Here is an 18,158-nt window from a genome sequence, read left to right as displayed (position 1 = left end):
GCATAATATAAATTTTTGGTAGGACTGTTTTATGAGAAGAGGTTAGCACATTGGATCTGCTTTCATTGGAGATTAGAAGAATAAGGGGCGACTTTATTGGAAAATAGAAGATACTTAGGAGACTTGAAAGGTTAGATGCGGAAATGTTGTTTCCCTTTGTTGCAGATTCCAGGACCAGAGACACAGTCTCAGAATATGATGTTGCCTTTTTAAGTCAGAGATGAGAAGTAATTTATTCTGTTAGATGGTACTGAATTTGTTTAATTCTTCACATAGAGGGCTGTAGATTCTGGGTTATTCAGTATATTCAGGGCTGAGATAGACAGATTTTTAATCAGTAAGGGAATCAAGGGTTATGAAAGAAAAGTGGGACAGTGGAATTCAGGATTATCAGATCAGCCATGATCTCTTTAAATAATGGACCAGACTCAATGAGCTGAATGGCCTGTGCCTGCTGCTACATCTTATCATCTTGTGAAAACTTAATCCCACAATTGTATTACTTCTTTAAGACTGGGTGTGTAATGAGTTATGAGGACTCCATGCAGCAACATGCTAGAATGTGTACATAAGTTGTCTGTAACTACAAATTAGTAATTTGTTAAGGTTTTCAAGTAAATTGAATCTATATTACGTATCTGTCAATATGACAATGGTAATTATGTTTTATTGAAAGAATATGACAGCAATTAATTAATTTGATATGACAGTATACATTAAATCAATTAACTGTGTGCTCCAGTTTCCTCCCACAGTCTAAAGATGTGCAGATTAGGTGGATTGGGCACAGTGGTTCAGTGGTTAGCACTGCTGCCTCACAGCACCAGGGACCCAGGTTCAGTCCTAGCCTCAGATGACTATCTGTGTGGAGTTTGAACATTCTCCCCGTGTTTGCGCGGTCTTCTTCCGGGTGCTCTGGTTTCTTCCCACACTCCATGCTAAACTGCCCATAGTGTTAGGTGCACTAGTCAGAGGGAAATGGGTCTGGGTGGGTTACTCTTTCGTGGGTCGGTGTGGACTTGGGCTGAAGAGCTGTTTCCATACTGTAGTGGAATCTAATCTAAATTACCCACAGTGCTAAATCACCAGCTGGGTTAGACAGGGGAAATACAGAGTTACAGGGGTAGAGTATGGGGTGGATCAGGGAGGGCTGCTCTTTGAAGAGTCAGTGTGAACTCGAAGGGCTGAATGGTCTGCTTCTACACTGTAGGGATTCTATGAATATGTGCAGACTATGTTTAACCTTGGCCAATGTCTCACCATAGAGGAAAATTGGATTGTGAGTTTCTACCGGGTTATTTTCAAATACTCCTGGCATTTTGTCTAGTAGCAGGCGCAGGCTAAAAAAGTAGTACATGTCCTCTCCTCTTGAATGGAGGGGCGAAAGGTTATACTGTTGTAGGAAGGTATGAACTCAATAGAAATTTCAGCTAAGGTTTCTTTTTCACCCTAATCAACATGCATTTTCCAGAAGGGCTAAAGAATAGTAATTGAGAGCAGGAGCATTGGCTGATTTTCCCCACCGCTGGCACCCCAAGGCAATTGTAGTAACAGTAAGTGTTACCCTTACTAGCCAGAAAGTAAAATGTTGCATCAAGCATACAGAAGATGTTTTTCTCCGTAGACTGGAATTGGATTGACTTCTGCACATATTAGGAATTGGTTCATGAGGAAATAAACTTTCTCTTTCAGTCTCTCATTTCTGAGAAGTTCAACCTCACTGGTTCTCTTGCCACATCCAAGTTCAGTGACCTCCTTTTCCCAAGCCACACAATAAAATAATCTAAGAATGTTATGTGAACCTAGAAATTATACTTGGTTTTAAAGAACAACTGTTCAATGTCGTTTGTATCAGCCATTAATCCATGTGAAACATGTCGATATATGCAAGCATGAAACATTTGTTAATTAATATCAGCAATAGTAATTTCTGGATGTAAATTTCCATTTTAATTTTATTATTTTCCTTACAATTCTAAACTGCAATCCTGCTATCTCAGTTACCAGGGGTGAAAATTTCCTTGTGCACTAATTGCAGAAAAATCAGAAATCAATCTTTCATAAACACACTGATGATTTTGCGAGAAATCTTTCCCCATATTCTCAACAATGATTAAGCAAACTACATATTGTGTGCCATTACACAAACTTTGAAATTTTACAATCTCAAGAACAATAAGAACTTGGCATTTGTATTTAATGTAGTGAAACTTCCATGGTGCTTACAGAGCAGAGAGGCAGACAATTTACAAAAGTTGGTCAAAGGCACAATCAAAAAGGTAGGGTTTCTGGAAGTTTTTAAAGGCAGGGAAGGAAGTCGCAAGGTGGTAATGTATTGAGAATGAGTCAGAGAGTGAGGACAAGACCCAAGTGAGGAAAGCTGTGGATATGTGGAGATGGGTGAACACTGAGGTCCCATGTCACAACACTGAGTCAAGAGAACACATCTGCAACATTTCAGGTTATTGTATTCTATTTGTCATATTCACAATTTCTGAGGAACAATTATCAGATCAATGATTTTGTTACAAAGCACTTCAATGCATTTTTTGATATAACGTTAGGATGATTGTCCAAAGATTGAATTGAAATTTGGTCTGGTTTTAAGAATCAGTGATGAAGTTGAGATGCTTGGACACTAACCTCAAATATACCTGCCCTCAAAGATCTAGTTGTTATATTGGTAGGTTTGCATTGCCTGACAGCAATTTAAATCTGACACAGACCATCAAAGTGATGTCTTGTCATGTAGCAACAGTTATATCAGCAGCAGATAAGAAGTCAATTACATCAACATATTCTCGTGCACAGTGGCTGAGTGGTTAGCACTGCTGCCTCACAGCACCAGGGACCTGGGTTTGATTCCACCCTTCACCTGTGTGAAGATGCACATTTTCCCAGTGTCTCCGTGGGTTTGCTCCAGTTTCCTCCCACAGTCCAAAATGTGCAGGTTAGGGTGGATTGGCCAAGCAAATTGCTCATTTTGTTCAGGGATGTGCAGGTTAAGTGGATTAGCCATGGGAAATGCAGCATTACAGGGATAGGTTAGGGGGGTGGGTCTGGACAGGATGCTGTTTGGATGCCAATTGGCCTGCTTCACACTGTGGGGAATCTGTGAAAATTAAAACTTTTTTTTGGTCATTGTGATACCGAGATTTGACTTTCCACAAATATAAAATAGCTGTTCAGGCCATGAGTGTGTTTAGAACTAATGATGAAGTAAGCACATCTTTAAAAACCCAATTATATCTCATTCAACAAGGTGTAACTTTTCCCAGGGTATTACAGAGAGATCGTGTCAGAGGAGTCTTTTTTTGGTAGGCTGTGCCTGCACAGTCTGTATGAACAGTCCTTTGTTACAGTGTAAACTCAATGAGAATGTGTGAACTCCTGAATAGGCTGACAGGTTAAGTGGAGTAATTCCCACAGCAAAATCCAGTCCATTGTCTTTGACTCTGACATGAGACATGTTTGATACAGGTAACTGACAAGAAGGTGTATATTAACTATTGATGATAAGGCATATAAATTGACAGAATTTTGTGAAAATTTAGATTTACTCTCATTTTTATTGTTAAATTATCAGAGTAAATAATCTGGATGGTAAACTGGTACTTATTATGTGGAGTATTAAATGATGGGTCAGGAGTTTCTATCCATGAGTTGAACAGAAAAATTGTAAGCCAACAAGCATAGAGTCAGAAATTGCTAACTAGTAGATTTTTTTATGCAGTTTATGAAATAATAAATAAACCTATCATAAGCCTGTGCAACGCTAACTGAAGATTCACATATACTTCAGACATTATGAGCACTCGTTTACATAATATGGTACACTTAGGGACATAAAAATGCAGCTAGACTTGGTGGAATGTCACATTAACTAAGAGCTTCATTTGTGTTTAATACAGACATTTACATATACTAAACCATAAGCATGAAATAAAACTATCTCACAATTACATTTGGGGATCTAAACGGTTGCTCACATCAAATTTCAGGAGAGTTAGCAATTAGTATGTGCACCTTGGAGAAATCTTACTTTGCCATTAATCCATCAAGTCTTGATTATCCCTTTACAATATATTCCCATTTTGCCCAAAATTTAGTGGATTCGTCAGGAAATTCAACTGACCTACAGCTCACAGTGGTGCTTCCAAGTCCTTTTCCAAGCTGGAAGATTTGTTCAGCACCATAAGCACACAACCCCCAGCCAGCTTGAGCCAAATTCTCCTTCAATTATTTACAATGGCTGATATAATTTGGGGCTTATTTTCTAATAGAGCCTCAGTGAATTGATACAATTCCTTGTTTACCCAAATAAACATAAAGAATCCTTCCAGAACTCCTAACTTTTTAGACTGCATTGATTATTATTGTTTTATAGATAAAAATTACAGGTTCCCAGTTCCCGCAAGTTAAGAATTTTTGCATAATGTTTGAAAACAATTGATTCCTACTGTGGTTGATTAAGAAAGCTTGTGAATATGAACATTTCTGCTCCTGCGTTTCCAATAAATTGCACTGTAAGTATGTATATTAAATTAAAATGAATATATAATGCCAAGTTCGTGCTGCCACAGTTCATTGAGAGCTATATAACATTATTTGTTTTCCATAAACAGAGAAACCTATTCATCGCTTTGATTAATGACTTTTATATCAGCTTTGCTCCAATCAGCACTTACTGCAATCCGTTCCATGCACTTGCTTTAAACAGCTTCCATCACTGCAATTAAAATGGAACCTAAACTTGAATGGAACAGATGTCATCAAGATACAGAACTGATCATGGACTCAAACAGTGATCACTTTCAAAATGCAATTATTAACACGTTTTTCAGACAGAACTGGGCAAGAAACTATCAGCTTGGTTCAGTGGTCAACCTACTTGATACAAGTTTATCACATCTGTTCTTTCAAATCTAGTAGCTCGAGTTTTGCTTTGCATTCTTTTAGCAATCCATCAGTGTGTGTTGCATGTGATTTTCTGCAGATTGCAGACTATTGGAGTCTAAGTTGAAAATAAGTATTTTCATGAATGATACTGTCTCATTTTACTGTCACCTACACAAAGAAATCCCAGCAAATACTCTTTGAATAATAGTGAACAGTATGCCTCTGTGCTATACTAGTCATTTCTTATGTCAATATAAGAGATTTTGCCTCCTGTAAACTGTAATTTGTTAATACCATTTGCAGTAGAGTATAATCTTTTCAAAATATTTGATCAGCTGCAAATGCATTATTTTTAATGCAGCCTTATCAGTGGCCAATTGACCACAAGCGTTATGTTATAGTGCTTTTCTGTTCCGCAAATGTCCACACATTTCAGCCTCCTACTGTGGTTCAAACAAAAACTGTACATGAGACAAATTTCTGGTAAATACAAATGCACCAAAGGAAAATCTGTAGCAGTCTATGCAATCTCCTTTATTCTCTGAATATAGCTGTGTAGTTCTTCTGGATCTCGGAGGCCCATATCTTGGCAGACCCACTCAATGTCTTCCTCATCGGCTATAGGGATGCAATTGTAGGCCAGGCCAAGTTCCTCTGATGGCAGTGTGGTGAATGTGGTAAATTTGACTCTCTTACGCTTGGAGGTGGGTGAGTGCAGCGGATCCTCGCTGTGTTCCCTTACTGACCCCCCAGATGAACCATCTGCTCTGCTGTGCACTTGACTTTGTACACTTGTCTGTGAGCTGCCACTACTCTGATGGTCACTATGGCAGCAGGTTTGGATATTTTCTAATGGGTTTCCCGGACTTTCAGGCTGGGGTGAGAGATCAGCCTGGGTACGAAGGGGTTGACCATTACCTAGGAACACCCAATGATGTGAATGGTCCATGCTTGCTTGGCCCTCTGGGGGAATACGTTTGTGCCTGTACTTGAGAACAAAAACAATGCAGTTTATTAGAAAAACCAAAATGGCAAGACAGAAGACCCCTAATAGTGCATACATTCCAATTTCCAAGTCAGTCAGACCCCTTGGTGTGGGGGCATATTCATCATCAGGATCTGCAAGATCCTTTGGCAGATCTGTAATATCAATATCAACAGGCATGCTGGACACTCTTGTGTTGTCAAAGTGCACTCCACTATCCTGCATGCCATCAATGCCCCTGCCTGATTCCACCCTTGAGTCAGTCCTCTCTTCTACAGATGATTTTACCGTTGTGCCAACCTTCTGTAGAACATTTTCCTCATGGTCACCAGTTGCAGAGGAAGTATCTGGCTTGAAGTCAAATTGCCCTTTCTCTTTTGGTTTATGTCCAAATGGGTTGCCATCAAATCGAACTCCATCAGGCGCGTAATCCTCACCAGTATTTTCTAGGTCTTCTTCTGAATTATCAGACCCAAAGTGAACCTTCACGTTGACCAATGTTACAAACAACACACTCTTGCGATTGGTCTTTTTACACAGTTCACAGATCCCCAATTCCACCTTGATAAATTCACCTGACCCTTCACCCTCTGCTATTATCAGAGACCAAACAGAATCCTGGGTTGAAGAGACTACTTTGTCATTCAGTGAGGTAACTGTCAGGTTGTAGTCCTTAGCATCATAAAGAGTCAGTGGTACAGCTGTATTGTCACTGTAGAAAATCCATGTGCTCAGGATACCTTCCTAATAAAAAAAAGAAAAAAAAAACACATTATGATTAATAATCTGAGTGAACACCACTGGAAGAAGCATTGCAGGTTTCAGATTGCACTCTGGGTTAGGAACTTCAATGTCTATCACATTAAGTAGCTTGGTATTAATGACTAAGTCAGCTGAGATATAAAGGATATAGCTATCAGACTAAGCCTGCAGCAGGTGGTGATAGAATCACCAGAAAGAAAAAGCCTCCTTGACCTCACCCTCACCAATCTTCTTGTGGCAGCTGCATCTCTCTATGATGGTATTAGAAGGACTTGAAGGAATTAGAAGTTCTTGTGTAGACAAAGTCATATCCTAACATTGAGAATACTCAATTGTATTGTGTAGCACTACTCTTGTGCTAAATGTGATTAATTCTGAACAGATCTAGTAGTTTAAAACTGAGCATCAATGGCTCGCTGTGGGCCATTATTAAAAGCAGCTCTATATTGCACACAATCTGTAACCTTAAAACCTAGCATATACTCCACATTGCCACCTCTAAACAAGGGACCAATCCTGCTTCAAAGAAAAAAGTAGAAAGGCATGCCAGAGGAAACATCAAATATACCTAAAAATAGGATGTCAACCTTGTGAAACTACAACACAAGATGATATATATGTTTAACATCAGGAGCAGTATGCTAAAGACTGAGTTCAGTAATCCTGCAACTAACAGATTAGATCAAAGTTCTGCAAGTCTACTGCACACAGTCATAAATGGTAATGTAAATGGTGAAGAAAGCTCCATGAACAACCTTACCATCAAATATGATACAGGGACCTGTGTATGAATGTAAGAATCAAGGGTGAAGTCTTTGAAAACTTCAGAGATATTGAGTTTGAGATCCATCTTAGTCTTCCCTTTCTGCTCGGATAGAAACCAATCTTCAGCCAAACTGATTTATTCCATGTGACATCATGAAAGATCTAAGCGCACTGGAAATAGCAAAGATTTCAGGTCCTAACAGCATTTCAACTCTTAGACTGAACGTTTATGTTCCAGATCTAACCATGCCTCTCACCAAGTTGTTTTAGTACAGTTACAATTCCGGCACCTTAACAAGTGAACTAGAAAAATGCCCAGTGTATCCTATTCTCAAAGAGGAAGACTATTTATTTTCACCAGTTACCTCCCCATCATCAGCAAAGTGATTCAAGATGCTCTGAACAATGCTATCAAGCAGTACATTGTCACCAATTGCCTGCTCAATGATGCACCCTCTGGATTCCACCAGAATCACTCAATTCCTGGCCTCATTACAATCTTGGTCAAAAAAGAGACAACACAGCTGAATTCCAAAGGTTAGAGACAAAAAACAAAACTGCAGATGCTGGAATCCAAGGTAGACAAGCAGGAAGAACATCCTTAACTCCACTTTCCTGACTTGTCCCCATAAAATCTCGATTCTCTCACTGATTAAAAATCTCCATTTCAGCCTTGAATAAACTTGATTACCCAGTCTTGACAGTTCTTCATGGTAAAGAATTCCACAGATTCACGACACTCTGAGAGAAGAAATTCCTCCTCATTTATTTTAAATATATTATTCTGAGGTGATGCCCTCTGGTCCTAGACGTTCCCATGAGGGCAAGAAATCGATTTTTTAAAATCTACCCTGTCATGCCTCCTAAGACTTCTGCATATTTCAAAAAGGCCACCTCTTAATCTTCGAAACTCAGTGAACATTCTTTGGACTGCCTCTATTTCTTTCCTTGATAAGAGGTCAAAAACTGGTTACAATATTCCAGCTGTGGTCTGACTACTGCTTTGTATAGTTTTAGCAAAACCTTTCTATTTTTGTGCTTCATTTCCTTTGAAACAAAGGCCAATATTCCATTTGCCTTCCATATTTCCTGCTGAACTTGTATGCTAGCTTTTTCTGACTCATGGACAAAGACTCCCAAATACCTCTGTGCTGTACCATTCTGCAAACTTTCTTCATTTAAATAATCACCAGCTCTCTACACTTTTTAGCAAAAGTGTTTAACTTTATATTTTCCAAAATTACATTGCATTTGCCAAGTTTTTGCCCACTCCCTTGATCTGTCTATAATTCGCCTTGTGTCATCCTCAGCACTTACCTTCCCACCCATTTTTGTGTCATCCATTCATTGAAGATTGCAAAGTGTTCAGTCCCTTTCACAACGTCTCAGATAAGCAAGGTAAAATTCATGCCTGGACTGATAAGTGGCAAGTAACACCCAGACCCACATCCATAACTACCAGACAATGACCATATCCAACATAAGAAAATCTAAACATGTCCTCTTGATATTCAATGGTGGCAAATCCTGTCAATATCCTAATGGGGATTATTAGTGGCCAAACATTTAACTGAACCAGTCATACAAATATGGCATCGACAATAACCGATCAGAGGCTGGGCATTCTGTGGTGAATAACTCAGCTTTTGGTTCCCTCTTTTTATGTGTTGGAGTTGATGAGTTGATGAACATTGAAGAAATAAAACAGCATTTAGGACAAAACAATGTGCTTGATCAGCATGCCTTTTGCATTTTAAACATTGATTACCTCCACCACCAGCTCACAGTGTCTAATGTATCATCCACAAGGCAGAGTCATACAGCACAGAAACAGATCCTTCAGTCCTGCTCGCCCGTGTCAACCAAAATTCCCAAACTAATCTAGTCCTAATTGCCTGCGTTTGGCCATTTCCTCCAAACCTTTACTATTCATGTATCTGTCCAAATGTCTTTTGAAGGTACTTGCATCTATCACTTCCTCTGGCAGTTCATTCCACATACGAACCACCCTCTGTGTTAAAAAGTTGCCCGTCAGGTCCCTTTTAAATCTTTCTCCTCGCATAATATTATGCCCTCAAGTTTTGAATTCCCCGACTCGAGGGAAAAGACCCTTGCGATTCATCTCATCTATGCCCCTCATGATTTTATAAACCTCTGTAAGGTCACACCTCAACTTCCTACACTCCAGTGAAAATGTCCCAGCCTATCCAGACTTTCCTTACAATTCAAGGCCAGTACCATCTTTGTAAATCCTTTTTGTACCCTCTCCAATTTAATAATATTCTTCCTATAGCAGGGTGGCCTGAACTATACACAATACTCCGAAAGTTGCTTCATGAATGTCTTGTACAACCACAACATGAAGTCCTAACTACTATATTCAATGGTCTGAGAAATAAAGGCAAGTGTGCCAAAAGCCTTCTTTACCACGTTGCCTGCTGGTGATGCAACTTTCAAAGAATTATGTACCTGAACACCTAGATCTCTCTGTTCGACCACATTCCCCACATCATTAACATTAACTGTGTAAGTACTGTTCTTGTTTGTTGTGTTAGACTGCAACACCTCACATTTATCCAAATTAAACTCCATCTGCTACTCATCGGCCCATTGGCCCAACTGATCAATCTCCCTTTGTAATCTTAGATAACCTTCTTCACTGTCCACTATACTATCGACTTTGGTGTTATATGCAAACTTGTTAATCATAAAAACCGAAAGAACTGCGGATGTTGGAAATCAGAAGCAAAAACAGAAATTGCTGGAAAAGTTCAGCAAGTCTGGCAGCATCTGTAGCGAAAAATCAGAGTTTTGGGTCAAGTGGCCCTTCTTCAGAAATTACTAACCATGCTTCTGAAATTCTGATCCAAATCATTTATATAAATGACAAACAACAGTGGACCTAACATCAATCCCTGCAGAACACCACTTGTCGCAGGCCTCCAGTCTGACAAGTAACCCTCCACCACCATCCTGTCTCCTATCGTCATGCCAATCTTGTATCTAATTGGCAAGCTGCACCTGAGTGCCATTGATCTCATTTTATTAACCAGTCTAACATATGGCATCATGTCAAAAGAGTTTTACTAAAGTTCATGTAGACAATGTCTACTACTCTAACTTTATCTGTCTTTTTGGTCACATTCTCAAAAAATGTAATCAAGTTTGAGAGACAGAAGCCTTGTTGACTATCCCTCATCAGTCCTTGCCTCTCCAAATGCATGTAAATCCTGCCTTTCATAATCCCCTCCAACAACTTACCCACCACTGGTGTCAGACTCACTGGTCTATAGTTCCCAAACTTCTTCTTGTAGCCTTTCTTAAATAAAGAAAGGCACAATGTTAGCCACCCTCCAGTCTTCCAGCACCTAACCTGTGGCTGTAGATGATACAAGTACCTCTGCTCGGGCCCCACAATTTCTTCCCTACCTTCTCACAATGTCTTGGAATACACTTGATAAGGTCCCGGAGATTTAGCCACCTTTATGTTATCCAGCACCTCCTCTGTGGACTGTTTTCAAAGACTTCAATATTTATTTCCCTGATGCATGGCAGGAACTCACCATGGCTTCTTCAACACTTCATCCACTGCCGAGAAGAACAGGGAAGCAGTCAGGGAGAACACTGCTACCTCCATATTCCTCTCCAAGTCATTCAGTATCTCAACGTGGAAAATATATCTGAGTCAAATTGCCGGACTCTTCAGCAGCACCATGGCAATACGTTCATTATATGTTCTGCAGCAATTCGTTTGGAAAGAATTCTGAGGGATAGGATTTACGACCATTTGGCAAAGCATAGCGTGATTAAAGGCAGTCAGCATGGCTTTGTGAGGGGCAGGTCATGCCTCACAAATATTATTGAGTTCTTTGAGGAGGTGACAAGACAGGTCGACGAAGATCGAGCAGTGGATGTGGTGTATGTGGACTTCAGCAAGGCATTTGGTAAGGTTCCCCATGGTAGGTTCATTCATAAAGTCAGAAAGTATGGGATACAGGGAGATTTGGCTATCTGGATTCAAAATTGGCTGACTGACAGAAGGCAGAGAGTAGTTGTAGATGGAAAGTATTCTGCCTGGAGGTCAGTGTTGATTGGGGTCCCACAGGGCTCTGTTCTTGGGCCTCTGCTCTTTATAGTTTTTATAAATGACTTGGATGAGGAGGTTGAGGGGTGAGTTAGTAAATAGCAGATAACACAAAGGTTGGAGGTGTTGTCGATAGTATCGAGAAATACTGCAGACCGCAGCGCGACATAGACAGGATGCAGAGCTGGGCTGAGAAATGGCAGATGGAATTCAACCTGGATAAATGCGAAGTGATGCATTTTGGAAGGTCAAACTCAATTGCTGAATATAGGATTAAAGACTGGATTCTTGGCAGTGTGGAGGAACAGAGGTATCTGGGTGTGCAAGTACATAGATCCCTCAAAGTTGCCACCCAAGTGGATAGGGTTGTTAAGAAAGCATATGGTGTTTTGGCTTTCATTAACAAGGGGATCGAGTTTAAGAGCCGCAAGGTTTTGCTACAGCTCTACAAGTCCCTGGTGAGACCACACTTGGAATATTGTGTCCAGTTCTGATCATCCTACTATAGGAAAGATACAGAAGTTTTGGAGAGGGTGCAAAGAAGGTTTACCAGGATGCTGCCTGGACTGGAGGGCTTGCCTTATGAAGAGAGGTTGACTAAGCTCGGACTTTTCTCTCAGGAGAGAAGGAGGAAGAGAGGAGACCTGATCGAGGTATACAAGATAATGAGTGGAATAGATAGAGTCAATAGCCAGAGACTTTTCCCCAGGGCAGGATTGATTGGTACGAGGAGTCATAGTTTGAAGATGTTAGGAGGAAGGTATAAAGGAGACATCAGAGGTAGGTTCTTTATGCAGAGTTATGAATGTATGGAATACGTTGCCAGCGGTGGTGGTGGAAGCAGAGTCATTAGGGACAGTTAAGTGACTGCTGGACATGCACATGGATAGCAGTGAGTTGAGGAGTGTGTAAGTTATCATATTTTACATTAGAATTAAACCTTGGCACAACATCGTGGGCCAAACAGCATGCTCTGTGCTGTACTTTTGTCTGTTCTATGTTTTAATGTGACTTACTCCCTCTCAAGCAATTTGGGATGAGCAAGAAATGCCCACTTTGCCAATGAGACCCAATATTCTCTAAAAGAATTTTAAAAAGCCACATGACTCAATAAATTCTGACAGTAAGGGCAGAATCTTATCAGACTCTGAGTGAGGTGGGCCATGGTAAGATGAGCGATAGACTCAGGCGAGATCTTCAATGAGGCCCATGTTGACATCAGATTCGTCTTGGTGCAAGTAGTTCACTTTTCTCAAGCAGTACGTTAAGATTTTCACTAGGCAGCAAAAAGTTCCCAATTGATGCTCATTATTGCTTTTTATATGCCTTGTTAACACTAACATTTTGGGCATGCTCAATAGGCACTGGACACCTGCAACCCACATATGCAGACACTGGCATTCAACATATGCTAACCTCTGTGAACCTTCCTGGCACATCTCCAATCCACTTACAGGATGCTTCTGGATTTCAACAATAAATCTTGGGCTGCACTGGTAATTATCCTTGGAATACTGCAGCAAAGATGCTGTGTGCCCATGGAAATGCACCCAACTCATAGATTGGACCACACTGTATCATTGGGCTCTTCTCTTGCTGTCATACTGCTTACTCCCTATGTCTCAATACAATTGTCTTACCATGTCATCTGGCACAGTCACTAAGAGAGGAAGCTTGACATGATTGCTAAACCGGCCTGAATCCAGTCTAGAGAAATAGCCTTCCTACAGGGGCTCCCATCACAGTAAGTCTAGGGCAAACTGCAACTTCGGAGACTACAACGGGATGAAGGAGGAGTTGGCTAAGGTAGACTGGGAGTAAAGTCTATATGGTGGGGTGATTGTGAAACAGTGGAGGACTTTCAAAGCGATTTTACACAGCGCTCAGTAGAAGTATATACAAGTGGAAAGAAAGGACTATAGGAAAAGGGAAATCAGCCATGGATAACTAAGGAAATAAAGAGGGTATCAAATTGAAAGCAAATACACACAGTGTCAAAAATTAGTGGGAAACTCGAGGATTGGGAAATCTTTAAAGGTCAACAGAAAGCCACAAAAAAAGTCATTAAGACAGGTAAGATAGATTATGAGAGTAAACTAGCTCAGAATGCCACAGATAGTAAACGTTTCTGCAAATACATAAAATGAAAAACAATGGCTAAGCTAAACACGGTCCTTTAAAGGATGAAAAGGGGGAATTAATAATGGGAAATGAAGAAATGGCTGAGGCATTGACCAGTTATTTTGTGTTGGTCTTCATAACAGAAGACACAAATAACATGCCAATAATTAGTGACAAGAAGGCTATGGCAGGTGAGGACCTAGAAATGATCATTGTCACTAAAGAGATAGTGTTAGGTGAGCTAATGGAGCTAAAGGTACCAGGGTACGAAAAGAGATGGCAGAGGAAGTAGTAGATTCACTTGTGGTGATTTACCAAAATTCGCTGCACCCTGTGGCAGTTCCGACAGACTAGAAAACAGCCACTGTTTAAAGAACGATGTAGACAAAAGGCAGGCAACTACAGGCCCATTAGCTTAACTTCTGTAGTGGGGAAAATGCTGTCATCAAGGAAGAAATAGCAAGACATCTGGATAGAAATTGTCCCATTGGGCAGTTGCAGCCTGAGTTCATGAAAGGCAGGTCATGTTTAATCAATTTACTGGAATTCTTTGAGGACATTAAGAACACAGTGGACAGTGGGAAACCAGAGGATGTAGTGTATCTGGATTTCCAAAAGGCTTCGACACGGTGCTGCACAAAAGACTGCTGCATAAGACAAAGATGCGTTACGGATAATGTTGTATCATGGATAGGGGATTGGTTAACTAACATAAAACGAAGAGTGGGGATAAATGGGTATTTTTCTGGTTGACGATCAGTGGCTAGTGGTGTGCCTCAAGGATCCAGTTTGGGACAGCAACTGTTTCTAAAAGTCTGTATAGAGATATAAATAGGATAAGCGAATGGGCGAGGGTCTGGCAGATGGAATACAATGTTGGTAAATGTGAGGTCATCCATTTTGGTCAGAATAATAGCAAGATGGACTATTATTTAAATGGTGAAAAATGCTGTGCAGAGGGACCTGGGTGCCCTTGTAGGAGAATGACAAGAAGTTGGTTTGCAGATGCAGCAGGTAATTAAAATGGCAAATTGTTCTTCATTTCTAGAGGATAGAGCTTAAAAACAGGGAGGGTTATGATGCAGCTGCACAGGGTGCTGGTGAGGCCACACCTGGAGTATTGTATATGGTTTTGGTCTCCTTACTTGAGAAAGGATGTACCGGCATTGGAGGGGGTGCAGAGGAGGTTCACTAGGTTGATTCCGGAGTTGAGAAGGTTGGCTTATGAGGAGAGATTGAGTAGGTTGGGATAAACTCATTGGAATTTAGAACAATGAGGGGGGATCTTATAGAAACCTATAGAATTATGAAGAGAATAGATAAGATAGGAGCAGGGAGGATGTTTCCACTGGCAGTTGAAACTAGAACTATGGGGCACAGCCTCACAATAAAGGGGAGCAGATTTAGGACTGAGTTGAGGAGGAACTTCTTCATCCAAAGGGTTGTGAATCTGTGGAATTTCCTGCCCAGTGAAGCAGTTGAGACTACTTGTTAAACTTTTTAAGGCAAAGAAAGATAGATTTTTGAACAGCAAAGGAACTAAGTGTTATGGTGAGTGAGTGGGTCAGTGGAACAGAGTCCACAAAAAGATCAGCCATAATCTTATTGAATGGCGGAGCAGGCTCGTGGGGCCAGATGGCCTACTCCTGCTCCTAGTTCTTATGTTCTTATGTACAGTATCAGTCCAGAGACAGCGTGGGCAGACAGAGTCAAGATTCTCTGCAGATAATGGGTGGGGAGACAAATGATAGGCAACGCACTACCCAGATTGATTCATTCTGCCCTATTATGGGCTATTTTGGTACTAAGGACAGGCAGATATTGTGGACGATAAAAGTGGGTGGGACACATATTACTGTTGGTGCAGTTGTGGAGGTTTCCCAAGGGAGTGAGCAAGCCGTGCAGAACTGGTGAAGGAATGCATGATGAGTGGTGCTGAATGTTGAGGGGGGTGAGCTTAAGTGGGTAAGATGTCACAGACATTAAGAAGAGTGGCAACAAAGAGCCTTGGGGAGAAGTAGGTACAGAAATAGAGATAAAGGAGTGTGAGGTATCAGAGGAAAGTTGACGGCAGACTGGCTAGCGGTGTGGAGAAGGATATTAACTTCTTTCCTACAGTATTGGGCATTCTTCCAGCCAACTGAGATTGTTGTAATCTAGGTGGAAACTTTAGACATGGTCATGCTGATGAATTGTGGATTGTGGTGTCCATTGCTGGATACATGCACCATCCCAAACAGCAGGAACTCAAGGGCGCTGTTATCTCCCAGTCTGCCTCCAAGGCAAATATCAGGGACCATGCAGAGCAGCTCTGAACTAACAGTGCTTGTCCGGGTGCCCAACAACCTCTAAAATATGGCAGCAATGCCAGGACTGCCAGTCAATTTCAGAATCTCTGGTGAGTTGCAAGTTGCCCTGGAAATGGCATGAGATAAGACTGGGCTGCAATTGGATGCGATTCTTGTTTTGAGGGCTCTATTGTCAAACAATGCAATCAATGAGCTTGCAAAGATGCAACAGGACACGTCACCCAGCCTCATGGTGAAAATCACTCCACCAGACGTGCAGTAAGATTCAGCCCCATGTCTCCATTGCCAGTGATGTCAATATCCAGGGAATGAGTAAAAATGAAAACCCCTGCCATTTCATCTTTGGTCACCTACCTTTTCTGAATGTGGTCATTTTCATTGGAATATATTTCCACAGTTCCTTCTGTTCTCCAACACCTTTTTCCCAACTGAATTTAAATAATGAACCTATTCTACCCAGCAGTGTCGAGGGACCAGAAATTGGGAGTAGCCTTGTATCCAATGATGCCACATCTGGGCTGACAGTGACCAATAGTATTTTTGTGGTACTGTGACAACTTGATTTATCCTTTTTTGCACAAATCATTGCTTTAAGTGTTCACCCATAAGAAATATATTTAGAGTCTTTTGTCTAATGGATAATTGTAAAGACTGAATTCTTGGGAACATAAAATGACATTAAATACAAGAAAATTAATAGAAGAAAAGTAAGGCTATTTTACAAATGAAAATGACCACAGGATCAGAATGAATCCCCTAATTATTGAATTCAGTAAGTGTTTTTTTTGTATTGTAAAAAGCTTGGGTTTCAGAATTTAAACTGCCTTCTGTGTTTAGCAATGTAACCAAATAAGAACACAAAGGTTGGCTATTTAGCTCTGTGCTCTAAATTGAACTCCCCTTGAATACATATTAAACTCTAAAACTGCTTAGAATATGATGAGGCAGAAAGTTTTCATTTCATGAATATCGTGACCAGAAAGCTTTATGCCTGTTCTTTATTTGCATTTCCATTATAATATTTCCTGTTCTATAAGAAATGAAATAAGAGCAATCTTCAAATGCAACAGGAAGACTGAATTGAGTTAGCAAATGTTTGCCTTGATAAGAGCTGTATGCTTTCTCATTGGAAGCCTTTCTCCTACTTTGAATGGAAGTGTCAGTGAAAAAAGGTACATCTATTCAGTTTCCATTATTGCAGAATATTTATAGAATCTTGATTTGTGCCTCAACTTGCATTATTGAAAACATACTCTTTTCAACCTCATGACACACAATATGTTAAAAGGTTGGAATTTAACCAATTCCAATTTAAGCTTAGAGCAACATTACAATTTTCTGCAAACCAACAATCAGTTGCTTTTATCAATACTGATGTTTTTGCTAGAAAGGAGCTGCATCCTACACATAGTGCATTATTCCTCCTGGGTTTATTCCAGCCTTTGATTTGTTTGATGACACAACTCTCCACTTGTCTCCTCCATTGTCCAGCTGTGTGATCGACTGTTGTCTCATTCAACTCTTACATAGCTTGCCAAAATCAGTGATTCTTCTGTAATTGTTACTCTTCCTATTCATGCATTTTCACCTTCGGAGTCATCCAAGAGTCAACCCATAACACTTCCCCATTTCTTATTTCAATGTTATCCCTCAGTGAATCATCTGAAAGTACATCTTATTCCAAATATACCTGTATGATATCCAGTTAATTACTTAAGTGCCACTTCTCTCAATCTCTATCATTTCCTTGTTGTCAAATTGTATGAAATCTACTCCTAAATGCACTAATTAACCATTGGAAAGCCTGAAAATCTGGCCTACATCAAACAAAAAAAAAATCCCAAACTATTGGTTGCCTTTCCTTCCTTGGCCACCATCTCAGGCTGAACGAGAATATTCACTCTGAATTCTACTGAACTCCTGAAAGAAGATGGCATCAGTGAAAAATATGTAAGAAAAGAAGCAAGATAATTGTCAGGAAATTTAATTTGTCAATGAATTAGGTCCTCTGAATTTGTTGTCAGTATATATAATTAGTGTGGATTTACAACAAGGTAAAAAAAGAGTCTCAGCAAATGGAAGGCATCATAAGCTTATCAAGGTAGTTAGTTTGATGGGAGTGATAGTATGAACCAGCGGAATTTGCTGAAACTTGTTTGGTTATGTACAGAAAAATTCACAAGTTTTATAAATTCATTGAAGATTTCTATTTGCATTTCTCTATTACTTTGTG

The 18,158-nt window shown here is 40.2% G+C and overlaps 1 protein-coding gene across 3 annotated transcripts in view; it reads right to left on the bottom strand.

Moving 5' to 3' along the window:
• Window positions 1–5,329: 5,329 nt before the first annotated feature.
• tmem132e (transmembrane protein 132E) overlaps window positions 5,330–18,158 on the bottom strand; it is a 713,836-nt gene continuing 701,007 nt past the window's right edge. For all 3 annotated transcript variants that reach the window (XM_043718710.1, XM_043718709.1, XM_043718711.1), the window contains one exon: window positions 5,330–6,628. In XM_043718710.1, the coding sequence (XP_043574645.1) occupies window positions 5,420–6,628 (1,209 nt within the window). In that variant the 3' untranslated portion in view covers window positions 5,330–5,419. The remainder of the gene's footprint in view (window positions 6,629–18,158) is intronic.

The sequence above is a fragment of the Chiloscyllium plagiosum genome, chromosome 28 (assembly GCF_004010195.1).
Source record: "Chiloscyllium plagiosum isolate BGI_BamShark_2017 chromosome 28, ASM401019v2, whole genome shotgun sequence".
Taxonomy (NCBI): domain Eukaryota; kingdom Metazoa; phylum Chordata; class Chondrichthyes; order Orectolobiformes; family Hemiscylliidae; genus Chiloscyllium; species Chiloscyllium plagiosum.
Note: the sequence above shows the minus strand (reverse complement) of the source record. Positions and strands in the feature narration are given on the sequence as shown.